Source organism: Hyla sarda, chromosome 8 (assembly GCF_029499605.1).
Source record: "Hyla sarda isolate aHylSar1 chromosome 8, aHylSar1.hap1, whole genome shotgun sequence".
Lineage (NCBI taxonomy): Eukaryota > Metazoa > Chordata > Amphibia > Anura > Hylidae > Hyla > Hyla sarda.
Window position 1 is genome coordinate 174,078,500 of NC_079196.1, and position 18,435 is coordinate 174,096,934.

The following is an 18,435-nucleotide window of genomic DNA, read 5'->3' on the forward strand; positions in this document are numbered from 1 at the left end:
GCCACTCTGCCTCGCCAGAGCCTCGTACCCGTTCAGGGTCGCCCCCCCCCCCCCCCCCCCCTCCAGGGCTGCCTCCACTCGTTCACATTCTCCTTGTGAACTGGCGGATGAGGCTTTTGAATCGTTGAATTGGCATCTGACTCGGAAGACCACTTGAATTGAGTTGAAACGGTGAACTCATTGGTTGCGGCCATAAGAGACACCTTTCACTTAGAGGACCCAGGATCTTCGGACGTGACTCCTGAAGTATCCTTTCATCGTTCTAAACCGGCACCTCAAAGGTTTAGCACTCACGCTGAATTTGACACCCTTCTGGAATCTGCATGGAAACATCCAGACAAGAGGATCCCGGGAATGAAGAAGGTTCAGGTGCATTACCCATTCGACAAGGTCCTTGTCTCTAAGGTGGTTTTCCCTCCCTCGGTGGACCCACCAATTTCCCGCCTCTCTAAAGCTACCACACTGCCACTGACGGACCTGACGAACAAGAAGGTGGAGTCCTTAGCGAAGTTTGCCTCTGAAGCAGCAGGCTCTTCTCTACTTCCCACCTTCGCCTCGGCTTGGGTGTCCAAAGCCCTATCATTGTGGTGCTCAAAACTCCGTCAGGGTATCCAGGCGGGATCCCCCCCAGAGGATCTTTCTGCCTTGATTCTCCAATGCTCTAAAGCTGGGGAATTTCTGTGCACAGCCTCCATGCAGTCAGCCCGTTGTGCTGCCTTTGCTGTGGGTCACCTGGCGGCTCTCCGCCATTCCATGTGGCTTAAGGCTTGGGATGCGGATGCCGCTTCCAAAAGGTCTCTCACCGAGCTTCCTTTTACTGGTGTCCGTCTTTTTGGCAAGCGCCTTGACGAGATTATTTCTGAGGCGACGGGGGGGCAAGAGTTCCTTGTTGCCTGAAAATAAGGCTCGCTCTACTTATCAGAGGAAGTCCTCTTCCTTTTGGTCCTTTAAGACTTTTGGCCCCAATAAGGGGTCGGACAGGCGCCTTCGCGGGACAAGAAGGCTCCCTCGTTCTGGGCGCGCCCGTCTTGGAAGTCAGACACCAACCGTTCCCGCCGTTTTGCGGCCAAATCGGGCAACCACAAACCCACTTCCGCAAGAAATGATGCCCCCACCCACAGATTTTTCTCGGGTGGGAGGTCGTCTCTTATTTTTTCGAGACGTCTGGACCACACACATTCAGGAATCTTGGGTCAGGGACGTGGTGTCCAACGGGTACCGAATAGAGTTTGCCTCCCTCCCGAGGGATCGTTTTTTCGGTCACGGGCTCCCTGGTCTCCTCCTCCTGGCGAAGCAGTTTCAAGAGGCTCTTCTGTCCCTGCTTCTCCAGGGAGTTATTGTCCCCGTTCCTCCAATCTTTATGTGGTCCCAGAGAAGGGCGGTTCGGTGCAGCCAATCCTGGACCTCAAGCGTCTCAACCGTCATCTTCTCGTCCGCCACTTCCGAATGGAATCCCTCCGTTCAGTAGTTGTGTCCATGGAACAAGGGGAATTTCTTTCTTCGGTGGACATCAAAGATGCCTACCTCCATGTTCCAATATTTCCCGGCCATCATCGGTACCTCCGTTTTGCGGTTCCGGAGGGGCATTTTCAATTCGTAGCCCTCCCCTTTGGTCTGGCCACTGCTCCTCGGGTCTTTACCAAGATCCTTGCGCCAGTGATAGCCCTGTTGCGGTCGTGAGGAGTCTCAGTGATCCCTTACCTAGACTACCTTCTCATCAAGGCTCCCACCAGAGTCCAGACCCCGGAGAATGTGGATCTCACCCTCCAGACCCTGGATTGCTTCGGGTGGATGGTCAACAGGGACAAGTCTGTTCTTTCTCCCACCCAGTCTCTCATCTTCCTGGGACTTCAATTCAGCACAGCCTCTGCCCGGATTTGCCTTCTGCCGGACAAACATCTGACTCTCCTGTCAGGAGTCCGCTCCCTTCGGGCCAAGGTCCCAGTTTCCATCCGCGTTTGCATGGAAGTCTTGGGTCGGATGGTAGCGGCCATGGAGGCCGTACCCTTTGCCCAGTTTCATTACTGTCCCCTTCAAATGGCAATTCTTTCTCGATGGGACAGATCTCCTCCTCTGTCTCTCGATCGCAAGATTGCTCTCCCTCGTCGGATCCGTCAGTCTCTTCTCTGGTGGCTCCGCTCCCCCCCCCTTCTTCTTCAGGGGTGATCATTTCTTCCCCTTCACTGGCAGGTGGTTACAACGGATGCCAGTCTGTCGGGCTGGGGCGGTGTGTTCAGGGATTGGACGGTTCAAGGCCTCTGGTCTCCCCGGGAAGCCCTGCTTCCGATAAACATCTTGGAAATTAGGGCGATTCTTCTTTGCCTTCTTCATTGAGAGACCCTGCTTCAGTCTCTCCCTGTCCAGTTGGAAAACGCCGTGGCGTACATAAATCGGCAGGGCGGCACTTGCAGCTCGGCAGCGATGGCCGAGGTGACAAAGATTCTCATCTGGGCGGAAAACAAGGTTACGGCCATTTCGGCGATTCACATTCCGGGGGTGCTCAACTGGGAAGCGGACTTTGTCAGCCGACCCCGGCGAGTGGTCCCTGCATCCAGAGGTCTTCACGCAGATCTGCGACCTCTGGGGCTTTCCAGACGTGGACCTCTTTGCGTATCGGCACAGTCGGAAGATCCTTCCGTTTGTTGCGAAGTCCAAGGACCCCCTGGCGCTAGCTGTGGATGCCCTATCTGTTTCCTCCCCTTCCACTCCTTCCCAGGGTTCTGAGGAAGCTCAAAGCGGAGGAAGTTCTCGCCATTCTGATAGCTCCAGATTGGCCCCGAAGGTCGTGGTACACAGGTCAGGCTCCTGGACTTGAATCTGGTCCTGGGAGTCCTCCAAGGTGAACCTTTTGAACCCCTTAGAGAGGTGTCCCTGCGCCTCCTTTCTTGGAAAGTGGTGTTTCTTTTTGCGATCACCTCCATCCGGAGAGTGTCTGAATTGGCAGCTCTCTTCTGCTGTTCTCCGTTTCTGGTGCTTCATCAGGACAAGGTTGTCTTCCGGCCAGATCCTTTCTTTTTGCCTAAAGTTGTTTCGGCCTTTCCTCTCAATGAGGACATTGTTCTTCCATCCTTTTGTCCCGCTCCTTCTCATCCTAAGGAGCATTTACTCCACAAACTGGATGGGGTTCGGGCTGTTAGGTCTTACCTCTCTGTCACTTCTTCGTTTCGCCAGTGTGATTCCTTTTTCGTCCTTACGGAAGGTCGTCGCAAAGGACAACCTGCTTCCAAGGCCTCCATTTCTCGGTGGATCCGGTCTGCCATTTCGGAAGCCTATCGCTGTACGGGGAAGGTTCCTCCCTTCAGGGTTGTGGCTCATTCTACTTGTTCTATTGGGGCATCCTGGGCTCTCCAGAACAAGGCCTTGGCCTCGCAGATTTGCAAGGCTGCTACTTGGGTGTCTTTGCACACCTTCTCGAGGTTTTACCGGGTTTATACCTTCGCATCGGCTGATGCTAGTCTGGGCCGTAAAGTGCTGCAGGCGGCAGTGGAACAGCCGTCTGCCTGTCTGATTATCTGCCCACCCAAGGGACGGCTTTGGTACGTCCCACGGTCTGTGTCCCCCAATGGAGCCGATCGAGAGATTTTACGGTAAGTGTTAAAAAAATCTCATTTTCTCTAAGGATCCATTGGGGGACACAGCTCCTTTTGGGTTGCTCTTTTGGTTTTCTGTCTGAGGGAGTGTTCAGTTATATTTTTTCTTCTGGTTCTCGGACAGTTCAGGTTTTTTCATTGACCTGTCAGTCCTCTCCTATTGCTCTGGTACTAAAACTGATTGATTAGCTCAGGCCCTGGAGGCGGGTATATCCTGCTGGGAGGAGCCGACTTTTTTTTAGTTGCCATAGTGTCATACCTCCTAGAGACAGCAGCATACACCCACGGTCTGTGTCACCCAATGGATCCTTCGAGAAAGAGATTTTACGGTAAGTGTTAAAAAAAAAAATCTCCTTTTTGTGCAGGTACACATTTCCTAAAATTTCAATTCATTGCGCCAAAATTTGCAACTTTTCAATCCAGTTGCCAAAGAATGTGATTTTTCTCTCCACATTCTAACATAGTAACATAGTTCATAAGGTTGAAAAAAAGACCAGAGTCCATCTCGTTCAACCTATATACCTAATGAGTCCCTACTGAGTTAATCCAGAGAAAGTAAAAAAAAAACTCATACTAGAGGTAAAAAATTCCTTCCTGACTCCAAATATGGCAGAATAAATCCCTGGATCAACGTTCTGTCCCTATAATTCTAATTTACATAACCAGCAATGTTCTTACTCTCCAAAAATGCATCCAGACCTCTTTTTAAATTCTTTTAGAGTTCCCCATGACCACCTCCTCCACGAGAGAATTCCACAGTCTCACTGCTCTTACCATAAAGAATCCCCGTCTGTGCTGGTATAGAAACCTTCTTTCCTCTAAACGGAGAGGATGCCCCCTAGTTATAGATACAGTCCTGGGTATAAATAGATCATGGGAGAGATCTCTGTACTGTCTCCCAATATATTTATACTTAGTTATTAGGTCTCCCCTAAGCCTTCTTTTTTATAAAATTAAATAACCCTAATTCTGATAATCTTTCTGGGTACTGTAGTCTTCCCATTCCCCGTATTACCCTGGTTGCCCGTCTTTGAACCCTCTCCAGCTCCACTGTATCTTTCTTGTACACTGGTGCCCAGTACTGTACACAGTATTCTATGTGTGGTCTGACTAGTGATTTGTACAGCAGTAGAATTATTTCCTTGCCGTGGGCATCTATGCCCCTATTGATGCACCCCATGATTTTATTAGCCTTGGCAGCAGCTGCCAGACACTGGTCACTACAGCTAAATTTACTTTTAACTATAACTCCCAAGTCCTTTTCCACGTCAGCTGTCCCTTGTGTGCTCCCATTTAATACATAATCCCAGGCTGGATTTTTCCTCCCCATGTGCATTACCTTACATTTATCAGTGTTGAACCTCATGTGCCACTTCCAAGCCCAAACCTCCAACCTATCCAGATCCATTTGTAGCAGTGCCCTGTCCTCTATTGTGTTTACCACTTTACAGAGTTAAGTATCATTTGCAAAGATTGCTACTTTACTATTCAACCCCTCTACAAGGTCATTAATGAATATATTAAATAGGACAGGACCCAATACTGACCCCTGTGGAACCCCACTAGTTAGTCACCCAATCAGAATAAGTACCATTAATAACCACCCTCCGTTCCCTAATACTGAGCCAGTTACTTACCCACTTACACACATTCTCCCCATGCCCTCATCAGTCTCATTTTATGCACCAACCGTTTATGTGGAACCGTATCAAATGCTTTGGAAAAAATCCAGATATATGACATCCAGCGATTGCCCATGGTCCAGTCTGGAGCTCACCACCTCATAAAAGCTGATCAGGTTAGTTTGACAGGACCGATCCCTCATAAAGCCATGCTGATATGGAGCCATACATTTATTTGTATCAAGATATTCCAAAATAATATATTTGCTTTTTCCTGATCCCCACTTATAATTTCTTCTTTATAATTTTTTAAAGGGCCAACACTTTTTAATTTTTAACCTTTTTAGCTATTTATATAGTTAACCCCTTAAGGACCAAGGACGTACTGGTACGTCCTTGGTCCTGCTCCCGTGATATAACGCGGGGTTACACGGTAACCCCGCATCATATCACGGCGAGCCCGGTGTCATCGTGAAGCCGGGACCCGCCGCTAATAGCGCGTGGCGCCGCACGGTATTAACCCTTTAGCCGCGCGCTCAGAGCTGAGCCGTGCGGCTAAAACCGAAAGTGAAAGCGGCCGGTTAACTCAGTGGGCTGTTCGGGATAGCCTTGGCGAAATCGCGGCATCCCGAACAGCTTACAGGACAGCGGGAGGGCCCCTACCTGCCTCCTCGCTGTCCGATCGCCGAATGACTGCTCAGTGCCTGAGATCCAGGCATGAGCAGTCATGCGGCAGAATCGTCGATCACTGGTTTCCTATGAGAAACCAGTGATCAATGATGAAGATCAGTGTGTGCAGTGTTATAGGTCCCTATGGGAGCTATAACACTGCAAAAAAAAAAGTGAATGAATATCATTTAACCCCTCCCCTATTAAAAGTTTGAATCACCCCCCTTAACCCATTAAAAAAAAAAAAAACAGTGTAAATAAAAATAAACATATGGTATCACCGCGTGCGGAAATGTCCGAATTATAAAAATATATCATTAATTAAACCGCTCGGTCAACGGCGTGCGCGCAAAAAAATTCCAAAGTCCTAAATAGTGCATTTTTGGTCACTTTTTATATAATTTAAAAATGAATAAAAAGCGATCAATAAGTCCTATCAATGCAAAAAATGGTACCGTTAAAAACTTCAGATCACGGCGCAAAAAATTAGCCCTCATACCGCCCCATACACGGAAAAATAAAAAGTTATAGGGGTCAGAAGATGACAATTTTAAACGTATTAATTTTCCTGCATGTAGTTATGATTTTTTCCAGAAGTACGACAAAATCAAACCTATATAAGTAGGGTATCATTTTAATCGTATGGACCTACAGAATAAAGAGAAGGTGTCATTTTTACCGAAAAATGTACTACGTAGAAACGGAAGCCCCCAAAAGTTACAAAACAGCTGAGTTTTTTTTCAATTTTGTCGCACAATGATTCTTTTTTTTCCGTTTCACCGTAGATTTTTGGCCAAAATGACTGACGTCATTACAAAGTAGAATTGGTGGCGCAAAAAATAAGCCATAATATGGATTTTTAGGTGCAAAATTGAAAGAGTTATGATTTTTTAAAGGCAAGGAGCAAAAAACGAAAATGCAAAAACGGAAAAAACCCCGGTTAAAGAACATTTTGGGGTTAGTTTTACTCTCTTTGGCAATGAGTCTTTCTGTCTCTATTTTTGCGGCTTTGATCAGTTTTTTTACATTTTTCTCTATAGCTTTTTAATGCTTCTGCACTGTCGTCCTGTTTTAGTAGTTTAAATGCTTTATTTTTGTCATTTATTGCCCCCTTAAAGGGTACCTCTCATCAAATAAACTTTTGATATATTTTAGGTTAATGAATGTTGAATAACTTTCCAATAGCTTGTTAATGAAAAATATGCTTCTTTCTATTGTATTTTTCCCAATCAGTCCTGTCAGCAAGCATTTCTGACTCATGCTGGAGTCCTAAACACTCAGAGCTGCCAGCCTGCTTTGTTCACAGCCAAACAGGCTGTGAACAAAGCAGGCTGGCAGCTCTGAGTGTTCTCCTTTGTGAACAAAGCAGACTGGCAGCTCGTAGTGTTTAGGACTCCAGCATGAGTCTGAAATGCTTGCTGCCAGGACTGGTAGGGAGACCCCTAGTGGTCATTTCTTCAAAGTGGAAAATTAAATAGAAAGAAGCATTTTTTTTTAATAACATGCAATTGTAAAGTTATTCTGCATACATTAATCTATAATATATCAAAAGTTTTTTGATGAGAGGTACCCTTTAACATTTGTATTCATCCATATTGGTTTTCTTTTATTTCTGACCCTTTTATTCCCATAAGGTATATACATCTTACAGTGAGAGTTTAAGATATTTTTGAGTCTCCCATTTAGTATCTGTATTGTTCTTTTTGAGGACAATATCCCATTTTATATTGTTAAGGGCTTCTCTGAGTTGATTGAACTTTGCCTTCCTAAAGTTCATTGTTTTTGTGGCCCCTCGAGAGATTCCCTTATTGAAGAACAAGTTATAATGTATTATATTATGATCACTATTTCCTAGGTGTCCTTCAACTTGCACATTAGTTACTCTCAAGTCTGTTGGTTAATATTAAGTCCAGCAGGGCGCCCCCTCTGGTCGGGCCGTGCACCATTTAGGACAGATAATTGTCTTTAGCTATAGTCAGAAACCTGTTTCCTTTATGAGATTCACAGGTCTCAGTCTCCCAGTTTATATCAGGATAGTTAAAGTCCCCCATTATTATCACCTCATTCTGATTTGCTGCCTTGTTTATTTACTTCATTAATTAATCTGCTTCTTCCATTATGTTTGGTGGCTTATAGCAAACCCCTATCAGAATTTTGTTATTTTTATCTCCATATATTTCTACCCATAATGACTCCACATTATCGTTTCCCTCCCATATATCCTCCCGCAGTGCGACCTTCAGACTGGACTTTACATAAAGACAGACTCCTCTCCCTTTCCATTTTGTCCGATCTTCCTGAATAGACTATAACCCTGTATGTTGACCGCCCAGTCACAGGTATCATCCAACCAAGTCTCTGTTATACCCGCTATGTCATAATCCTCCTCAGACATCAACCACTCCAGTTCGTCAGTTTTATTGGTCAGACTTCTGGCATTAGTCAACATGCAATTTAATGGCATATGGTTTTTCTTCCTTTGAAGCCTATCCCTATTAACTATTCTAACCCCTCCCTCCGCTCCACCCCCAGGTGCATTAATAAAAAAGCTAAGCCATATCTGGGCTGGTGTATATTTGTGACTTTTTGGGAGGTGTCTGCACAAAAATCTGCAGAAATTCTCAAAAATTTGCAGTTTAGTCCCTGACCATGCTACATTTAAATGGATTTCTCAGATTTCTCTATTCTAAATGCATTGTGAAAAATGTCTAAAACCAATGATAAATTCCCCCCCCCCTTTTAATATTTATTTTTATACACCAGTTTTGTAGTCATCTCAGTAGTATAATGTCTTGTTTCAGGTGTCAGTCATTCTGTCCTTAAGCAAGTTGGAGAACAATTCCTTAATGTCAGAAGTGGTGCTGGTTCTGCTTCTGTGAAGTCTCAGTATCGTGGAGGTATGTATGTATCTGATGATTCACATTTGTTTCTTTCCCTTTAGAACATAGTAATTCATGCTGGATATTGGGTAATTTAATGGCCATCATTCTTGTGACCCATAGACAAAAATTGCTTTGTCTCAGATGTTGCGCATTTTTGCCACTGCACGTTGCTATGTTGACCATGGACGTATTGTATTCAAGCATCCTACAATATATTTACTGGGCACGTGTATATTAATCTGTAAAGTGCAGATGTCTTGCAATATGGAGATTGCTGGGAAATACCTGTGTACACATCAGCTGTTAGTGTGGCATTTTTTTCCCCCTCAGGTTTACACAATATGTTATACAGCCATGTGAACAAATATAAACATGAGCCTCATCTCTTCTTTCTCACCAGGTGAAATCAGAGAGCAGAATGGAAATGATCTGGTCCATGCTGCTGTTGTTGTAGAAGGAGCATCTGTAGGAAGTCCTGAAGCAAATGCATTCAATGTTCTCCAGCACATTCTAGGTGCAGGCCCTTACATCAAGAGGGGAAGCCACACCACCAGCAAATTGTCTCAAGCTGTATCCAAGGCAACTAATCAGCCTTTTGACGTAAGTATAAAACTAACGAAGTGGGCGACATAGAGGGTGCTTTGTTAATAGTAAAAATCTTAAGTGTTATTGCAACTGTTCTAATTGTTTTTTATTCATTGGAACAAGTGATTCAATTTTTAACAATTACAAAAGAGTAGGTTTTGGTGACGCAGTATTGTGGATTTTTTTTGTGAATCTCTATTACAATGAAAGTAACTTATTGGAACTGAATTCATTATTTTTGTTTTTCTAGGTTTCTGCATTCAATGCTAACTATTCAGATTCTGGTCTTTTTGGAATTTATGCTATATCTCAGGCAGCCACTGCAACGGATGTAAGTAAAAAAAAATAAAAAAAATTGCTGCTTTAGGTGTTAAGAATTCATATCATTTAAATGAACTTTTGATGTGTTGCACAGACATGTCAACAGTTTAGAACGGTCAGGGTCTTAGTCCTGAGAACCCTTCTGAGAGATATATTCAGGTAAAGTATGCAGTAGGGAGGGTACTTCACTCCCTGGATTAAAGGGGTATTCCAGGCCAAAACTTTTTTTTTTATATATCAACTGGCTCCGGAAAGTTAAAGAGATTTGTAAATTACTTCTATTAAAAAAATCTTAATCCTTCCAATAGTTATTAGCTTCTGAAGTTGAGTTGTTGTTTTCTGTCTAACTGCTCTCTGATGACTCACGTCCTGGGAGCTGTGCAGTTCCTATGGGGATATTCTCCCATCATGCACAGCTCCCGGGACGTGACATCATCATTGAGCAGTTAGACAGAAAACTTCAGAAGCTAATAACTATTGGAAGGATTAAGATTTTTTAATAGAAGTAATTTACAAATCTGTTTAACTTTCCGGAGCCAGTTGATATTTTAAAAAAAAAAAGGTTTTGCCTGGAATACCCCTTAAAGGAACAGGCGTATTTTATTTTTGCCTTTTCATTTTTTCCTCCTCGCCTTCTAAAATCCATAACTTTTATATTTCCATGTACAGACCCATATAAGGGCTTGTTTTTTGCGTGACCAATTGTACTTAGTAATGAAACCTCTCATTTTACCATAAAATGTACGGCGAACCCCCCCCAAAAAAAATTTTTAGGGAGGGAATTTAAATGAAAACCACAATTTTGCACATTTTGGAGGGTTTTGTTTTCACACTGTACACTTTACGGTAGAAATTACGTGTTCTTTAGTCTGTGGGTCAATACGATTAAAATTATACCCATGGCTAGATACTTTTATATTTTTGTACCACTTAAAAAAAATTTAAACTTTTTGTACAAAATCAGTAATCTAAAATTGCCCTATTTTGACCACCTATAACTTTTTTATTTTTCCGTATATATGGCGGTATAAGGGCTCATGTTTTGCGCCATCATCAGTACTTTTTAGCGATACAACATTTGCATATATAAAACTTTTAGATAATTTTTTTTTTTTTTTTTTTTTTTTTTTTTGGGGAATAAAATGTGACAAAAAAGCAGCATTTTTGGACATTTTTAAAATTTTATTTATTGTTTATGCCATTCACCGTACGGAATCATTAACATTATATTTTGATAGTTCGGACATTTACGCACGTGGCGATACCAAATATGTTTTATTTAAAAAAATGGGAAAAACTGACAATTTTTATTGTGGGGGGGATTTTTCCACTTTTTTATTTATTTATTTATTTTTTATTTATTATTTTTAAATTTTTCGACTTTTTGTTTTTTTTTTTGTTTTTTTTACACTTTTTATGTCCCCATAGGGGACTCTTTATAGCAATTATTGGATTGAAAATAAATTCACTGAAAATAAAGAGGATAGCCTGATTCTGACTCGAGCTATATGGACAATTTTTCACAGAAGTATAGTAGTTAGCTTGTTTAAAACTTAACTTTTAATAGTATTTAGTAATAGTCCTCAAAGTAAAATAGCAAATAACATGTATAGGTGAAAAAGAGCTCAGATAAGTGATATTGGGCTCAAACCTTCACCTATCGCAGCAAACAAAAGTCCTACAGAAAATCAACTGTGCCAATACACACACAAACGACGTTACTAATCCAGATGCGTTTCCCCCCCTCAAAAAGGGATAATGTGAAGTAATGCAGGGTTCATCAGGGGATACAATTGGGGGAAAGAAAAATGTAATGACCAAAAGATGCAGCTGTCATATAATAACCGCCAGTTGGTATGGAATAGAAGATGCACGGTCCGATAGGGACCACTCACTCTGACCAAAAGGTACCGTCCTTCATGTGGGATTAATGACCTGGGTAGCCGTATGATGACGGCTAGTACCCTCCTGGCAGCAGCATAGAGCATAGCACTAGTCAGTATTATCGGCTATCTCCTGCTCTGGTCTGCTCTATCTCAGACCAGAGCAGAAGACACCGGGAAACAGACGGAGGCAGGTGAGGGGACCTCCATCCGCCATTACAGATGATCGGATCGCTGCAGGGGCGATCCGATCATCTATTTTAACATGCACATTGCCGCAGATGCCGTGATCTGTACTGATCACTGCATCTGAGGGGTTAATAGTGGACATCTGCGCGATCACGGATGGCGGCCATTACCGGCGGGTCCCCAGCTGCTGATAGCAGCCGGAACCTGCCGTGTATGATGCGAGCACCGCTCCTATGCTCACGGTCATACACAGGACGTGAATGTACGTCCTGGTGCGCGAAGTACCGCCAAGCTAGAACGTACATTTACGTCCGTGGTCGTTAAGGGGTTAATGATCGTATGAGCTCTTAAGACTGAGATCCCAATTGATTTGAACTTTTGATATGTCTGAAACATACAGTGGCAACATGGCATCCTTTTAGTTCATCTTGGTGTTTATTCAGACAGCGTATATAGAGGAACAGTAACATTCCACCCCAGCTTGATCCATGCATCCATCTGCATTGGATATAGTGGTGCGGAAAATTAGTATTTTGTCTGTGCAACATATGATAGGTTTATTTGAATGACATTAACTCTCATTTTCTTTAAGCTATATACATGGAAATTGGAGGAATCTTTCTGCTTTTATAGTCTTTTGGGATAGATCACAAATGGTATTTTCAATAATAAACATGTTTCAGAACTCCCATATCATTCTCTTTTAGGTGATTAATACTGCAGTCAACCAGGTTAATGCTGTTGCACAGGGCAGTGTTACAGAGGCTGATATTGCAAGAGCCAAGTGAGTAATAATGCAGTCAAGACTGCATCAGTACCATGTGTGACTTAAAAAGTGTAACTAAACTGTGTGTAATAATGCATATTATTTATCGGGTCCCATTCATATACTTTTTTGGTACGTTTAACATGTACTTATTACAGATGAGCGAAGTTACAGTACTTGGATTCTGCACAGACTTCTCGGCTCGGCATTTGCTGACTTTATCCTGCATAAATTAGTTCTGCTTTCAGGTTCTCCGGTGAGAGACTCTCCTAGGACTGTATCCATCTTTTCCAGCCCACCGGAGCACCTGAAAGCTGAACTAATTTATACAGGCTAAAGTCAGCAACCGCCGAGCCGAGAAGTTTGTGCAGAATCAAATTACTCATTCCACTGTGGATTTCACACTGCAGATTTAAAGGGAAACTGACAGGATGTTCACCCACACGAAACTCAATACACTGGGTTATAGTGCAGGTAAAGTTGAGTAAAATTATGTTCTACTTAGTATTACACACAAGACTGACTTTGCATACTAGCAACGGGGCCAATATCTTTAAAAATTAATAAAAAAATGGCTGTACAGATTTTTTGTAAGTACTAGCTGAATACCCGGTGTTTCCTGGTTTTTCCTTCATAATCCTTGTTGGGGAGGAAAATAAACAAAGGAGGAAGCTTTTGACTTCATATCCCGTCCTCATATATTGTTGTCCTTTCCCAACCCGTAATATGTGTACCAGGTATTGAAATATCTCCAGCCATACAGAAGTTATGTGAGAACATAAATTTCCCATTGATGCATGGGACTTTAAACAAAAACCCTGACCCTCACAAATGGGGGTGGGTAAGGGTTAAATGACCTATCCTATGTTTGTAGTTGACATAGAAGTAACGTGTGCCAAGTTTCATGTTTAATATCTTTAGCCGTTTGGACGTGATGCTGGAGCATAAATACACACACATTGAGATATATAGATATATATATATATATATATATATATATATATATATATATATATATATATATATATATATATATATAATATAGTAAATTTGAGTAGCCGTATTAGTCCAGTGATGCAAATCAAAAAATGTTGCGGTATCTTGTAAAACCTTTTTTATTGGACTAACAGAATTTTGTAGAGACAAGCTTTTGGGATTCCTCCCTTTGTGAACACTTGATAAAGGGAGGAATCCCGAAAGCTTGTCTCTACAAAATTCTGTTAGTCCAATAAAAAAGGTATTACAAGATACTGCAAAATTTTTTGATTTGCATCTATATATATATATATATATACCAGATACAGGCGTCATGCTTGAAAAAGGATCCAGGAGGAGCTGAAACGTTGTAATGCTGACATGAGATATTAAATCACTTTTTTGTTGGAGTGCTGCGCCTGTATCTGGTTTTTTATCTTAGATGGACTCTGATCAAGTCCTTTGGGACGCTGGCACCAATTCTCTGGTTGGACTGGATAAGTAGTGCTGCTTTATTTTGGGATCGGCAACCACTGCAAAGTGGAAAAGAAAGTGTCCACCAAAGTCATTTTAGTCAAAATCACTTTAGCAAAAAGTCGCACAAATTTTAGACAACAGGCATTTCTGCAACTGTTCTAAACTTAAAAAGGCTCTAAACATTTTGATTAAATTCTCCACCCAGATCTACATAAAGATGTCAGGCATCCAAAGAGAAAAATAATTGTATGTTCCCTTCTGTTAGGGATCTACTCCTGGTTTAACATACATTTTGCCAACTGTGGATTGCCCTTATTTTGGTGATTACTTAGCTCACAATATGCCAAGGTTAGTTGTGTAAGGCTATGTTCACACAGCAGAATGTCTGTGCGGAATTCCACCAGAATATTTTGCAGGAACGTTTTGCTGCAGCAGAGTCCCATGCACTGCACTGTTTCTGCCACTGATATCCCTATTCCAGCGTCTGCAGAAAGAATAGACTTTTCTATTCTTTCTGCGGATTTTGCTTAGAAATGCATTGCAGTCTGAGACGGCGCATTTCTGAGCGGTCCTAGCGCCTGCCAGAACTACTAGCACCTACAGGAATACTCCTGAGAAAATAGTTAGGGTGCATTCACACCACGTTTTTGCAATACAGTTCCCGTATACGTTTTTGCTGGTGAGCTAGCAAAACGGTTAACAGATTTTTTTAACCAATCAATGATAACAGGAGCCGTCCCGGAAGATTGGAAATTAGCAAATGTTGTGCCCATCCACAAGAAATGTAGTAGGGAGGAATCAAGCAACTATAGGCCAGTAAGTCTGACATCAATAGTGGGGAAATTAATGGAAACCCTACTAAAGGATAGGATTGTGGAACATCTAAAATCCCATGGATTGCAAGATGAAAAACAACATGGGTTTACTTCAGGGAGATAATATCAAACAAATCTTTTATAGATTTTTTTGGACTGGGTGACTAAAATAATAGATGGCGGAGGGGCAGTAGACATCGCATATCTTGATATTAGTAAGGTTTTTGACACTGTCCCACATAGAAGACTTATCAATAAACTACAGTCATTGAGCTTGGACTCCAATATTGTTGAGTGGATTAGGCAGTAGCTGAGTAACAGACAACAGAGGGTTTTAGTCAATGGAGAATATTCAGAGCAAGGTCTTGTCACCAGTGGGATACCTCAGGGATCTGTACTGGGACCAATATGGTTTAATATCTTCATTAGTGATATTACAGAAGGTCTCGATGGTAAGGTATGTCTTTTTGTTGAGGACATAAAGATATGTAACGGGGTTGATGTTCCTGGAGGAATACGCCAAATGGAAAAAGATTTAGGCAAACTAGAAGAATGGTCAGAACTCTGGCAACTGAAATTTAATGTAGATAAGTGCAAGATAATGCCCCTGGGGTGTAAAAGCCCTCAGGCAGAATATAGATTATTTGACACAGTCCTGACCTCAGTATCTGAGGAAAGGGATTTAGGAGTAATTATTTCAGAAGACTTAAAGGTAGGAAGACAATGTAATAGAACAGCAGGAAACGCTAGCAGAATGCTTGGATGTATAGGGAGAGGTATAAGCAGTAGAAAGAGAGAAGTGCTCATGCCACTGTACAGAACACTGGTGAGACCTCACTTGGAGTATTGTGCGCAGTACTGGAGGCCGTATCTCCAGAAGGATATAGATACTCTAGAGAGAGTTCAAAGAAGAGCTACTAAACTAGTACATGGATTGCAGGATAAAACTTACCAGGAAAGGTTAAAGGACCTTAACATGTATAGCGTGGTAGAAAGAAGAGACAGAGGGGATATGATAGAGACTTTTAAATACATAAAGGGAATCAACACGGTAAAGGAGGAGAGGAGATTTAAAAGAAGAAAAACTACCTCAAGAGGACATAGTTTTAAATTAGAGGGGCAAAGGTTTAAAAGTAACATCAGGAAGTATTACTTTACTGAGAGAGTAGTGGATGCATGGAATAGCCTTCCTGCAGAAGTGGTCGCTGCAAATACAGTGAAAGAGTTTAAACATGCATGGGATAAGCATAAGGCTATCCTTCTTCATATAAGATAGGGCCAGGGACTATTCATAGTATTCAGATTATTGGGCAGACGAGATGGGCCAAATGGTTCTTATCTACCGACACATTCTATGTTTCTATGTTTTCAATGTCAAAACCGTACGGAACCGTATTGAAAACCATATGCATTGACTCTCCATTGAAAACCGTATGCCAAACGATGCATCCGTTTTGCGTCTTGTACGTTTTTTTCTTTATTTATTTTTTGTTCTTGTCCCTTTTTTTTCTTTTTTTTTTTTCCCAAGTACCCAAAACCATAGCTTACCGCGGTCTTTGGTCCGGGTGAAAATGGGAGTCAATGGTAACCATACAGAACTGTGTGGTGCATATGGTTCCATACGGTTTACATCATACGGTTTTTGACTTTGCACAGTTTTTTTTCTTGCAATTTCAATCAAACAAGTTGAAACTTATTCATAATGGAGTGAAAAGTAAAAAATGTATAAGTTTTTTTTTTTCTTTTAAAAAGGATGCAACTGGACATCCTTTTTTAAACTATATACGGATTAAAATTTGTACACACGTTTTGATACAGTTTAGTCAGGTTTTGAGGAATCCGTTTTTCTTCAAAACCCTGATAGAGCAACTGTATTGCAAAAACGTGGTGTGAATGCACCCTCTAAAAAAAAAAAAAAAAAAAACTATGGTCCACAGAATGTTCACATGGATATATTTTAGCCAAAATGAGAGTTGGTACATAAACATTCAATATGTAGAATTTTTTTGTTCTGTATTCCTTTTGTGTTTTTGTTAACTGATGTTAAATATACCCCTGTAAAAGGGACCTAAAAAAGAATCCAATAAAATGCTTTGTAATAAATACATAAAAGTTGGAAAGCATCTGGTTATTGAAGATCTTGAAATTGGTGAAAAAATAACTGTCCTTTCAGGAACCAGCTAAAAGCCCTTTACCTTCTGTCCGTGGACAATTCTTCAGGGCTGTTAAATGAGATCGGCTCGCAGGCACTGGCGTATGGCTCTTACTCATCACCATCTACCGTCCTCCAGAACATAGATGCTGTGACTAGTGCTGATGTTGTAAATGTGAGTTTTTTTTTTTTTATTATTAATAAAAATGTTACCAATGATATTATAAAAATGGGCTAAAAGGCTACAACCTTTAGGTAGAGGTTTGTGAACAGACACAGATCATTAGAAAGTTTGAATGCAAATATATATTTTCATCATTTTCATACCAAACTTAAGTTTTTATGTTTTATTTCTGTTATTACGTTGATATATTGGTAATTTGTTTCTTTGTTTTAGGCTGCAAAGAAATTTGTCTCTGGAAAGAAATCCTTGGCAGCTTCAGGAAACTTGGGAAATACTCCTTTTGTCTCTGATCTGTAAAGTCTGTTGAGTCACCAGTGGAACAGCAAGATCTGTTGCTAAGAGTTGACAAGTGGACCCTTTGCGTAGATGTATTTTATCCGCAACATGTCACTCAAATTATTTATGACATCAAGCCATACCTGTAAGTGCTGATGTGGAATCAACAAAAGCATCAGATCATGATTTAATGGGGGAATGAGCTGATATGTCTGTGTGTTCCAACATTAACATACAATAAAAGATTACTATTTCTATCATATTATTTTTTTCACATAAAATCTAAGGTACAATGTGCACTATACAGATGAGAGGTCTTATATTACTTAGTATGGTTGGCAAAAAAACATCCATTAATAACAAAAGAAAGGAGGTGGATGAAAGGGGGTAGGACTTCGTTTACCCTATTCTAAAGCGTCACAGCTCTTACAGTAAAGAAGCCTTGTCTTGATGTGAATGGCTTTTTGGTAAAGGGGTACAGGCAGCAGCAAGTCATCGGTCAGCAACTTCTCTCTTGTGAAAACAAAGAATCAGACATGTTAAAAAATCCTACAAGTCTAGCCCTTCTTTTACCCTGACTTCTGCCAGCAGTAGAAAGTAGGGAAACCCTCATGCGTTTCAGAAAGGCAACTGGTCCTGATGAATTTAGCATTTTTTTTATTTTTAATATCTTTTATTATTTAAATCCACTTACAAAATATAGAATTGAACATTCCCCTCAAACCCAATCACATCCCCGCATACATTTTGCCAACAGATACAAGGAGTCAGGAGGATAGGAGAACCAACTCCCCCCAATCAAGATGCACCTATATAAAGATTACGTTACTATTAATTTATAAAAATGATATTCTTCTTATACCACTCTTACCTCACAGAATATCCTCCCTGACTCTTTACATTCATAATTTAAAAAAAAAGAAAAAAGGTCTCTCCCCTGTAACCCCTCCTCCCCCACTTTATATAGTCCTCCATTTTTTTTTTACGGTGTTATACCATTCTATACAGCTTGGTGATTGAGGAGACATCCATTTTCTATTCAGCATCAA

General features: G+C 41.4%; 1 protein-coding gene across 2 annotated transcripts in view; it reads left to right on the top strand.

Moving 5' to 3' along the window:
• The window catches only part of LOC130283949 (cytochrome b-c1 complex subunit 2, mitochondrial), a 36,529-nt gene extending 18,883 nt beyond the window's left edge, over window positions 1-17,646 (top strand). For both annotated transcript variants that reach the window (XM_056533747.1, XM_056533746.1), the window contains exons 9-14: window positions 8,683-8,778; window positions 9,164-9,363; window positions 9,599-9,679; window positions 12,449-12,525; window positions 16,948-17,101; window positions 17,324-17,646. In XM_056533747.1, coding sequence (XP_056389722.1) covers window positions 8,683-8,778; window positions 9,164-9,363; window positions 9,599-9,679; window positions 12,449-12,525; window positions 16,948-17,101; window positions 17,324-17,407 — 692 coding nt within the window. In that variant the 3' untranslated portion in view covers window positions 17,408-17,646. The remainder of the gene's footprint in view (window positions 1-8,682; window positions 8,779-9,163; window positions 9,364-9,598; window positions 9,680-12,448; window positions 12,526-16,947; window positions 17,102-17,323) is intronic.
• Window positions 17,647-18,435: the final 789 nt, after the last annotated feature.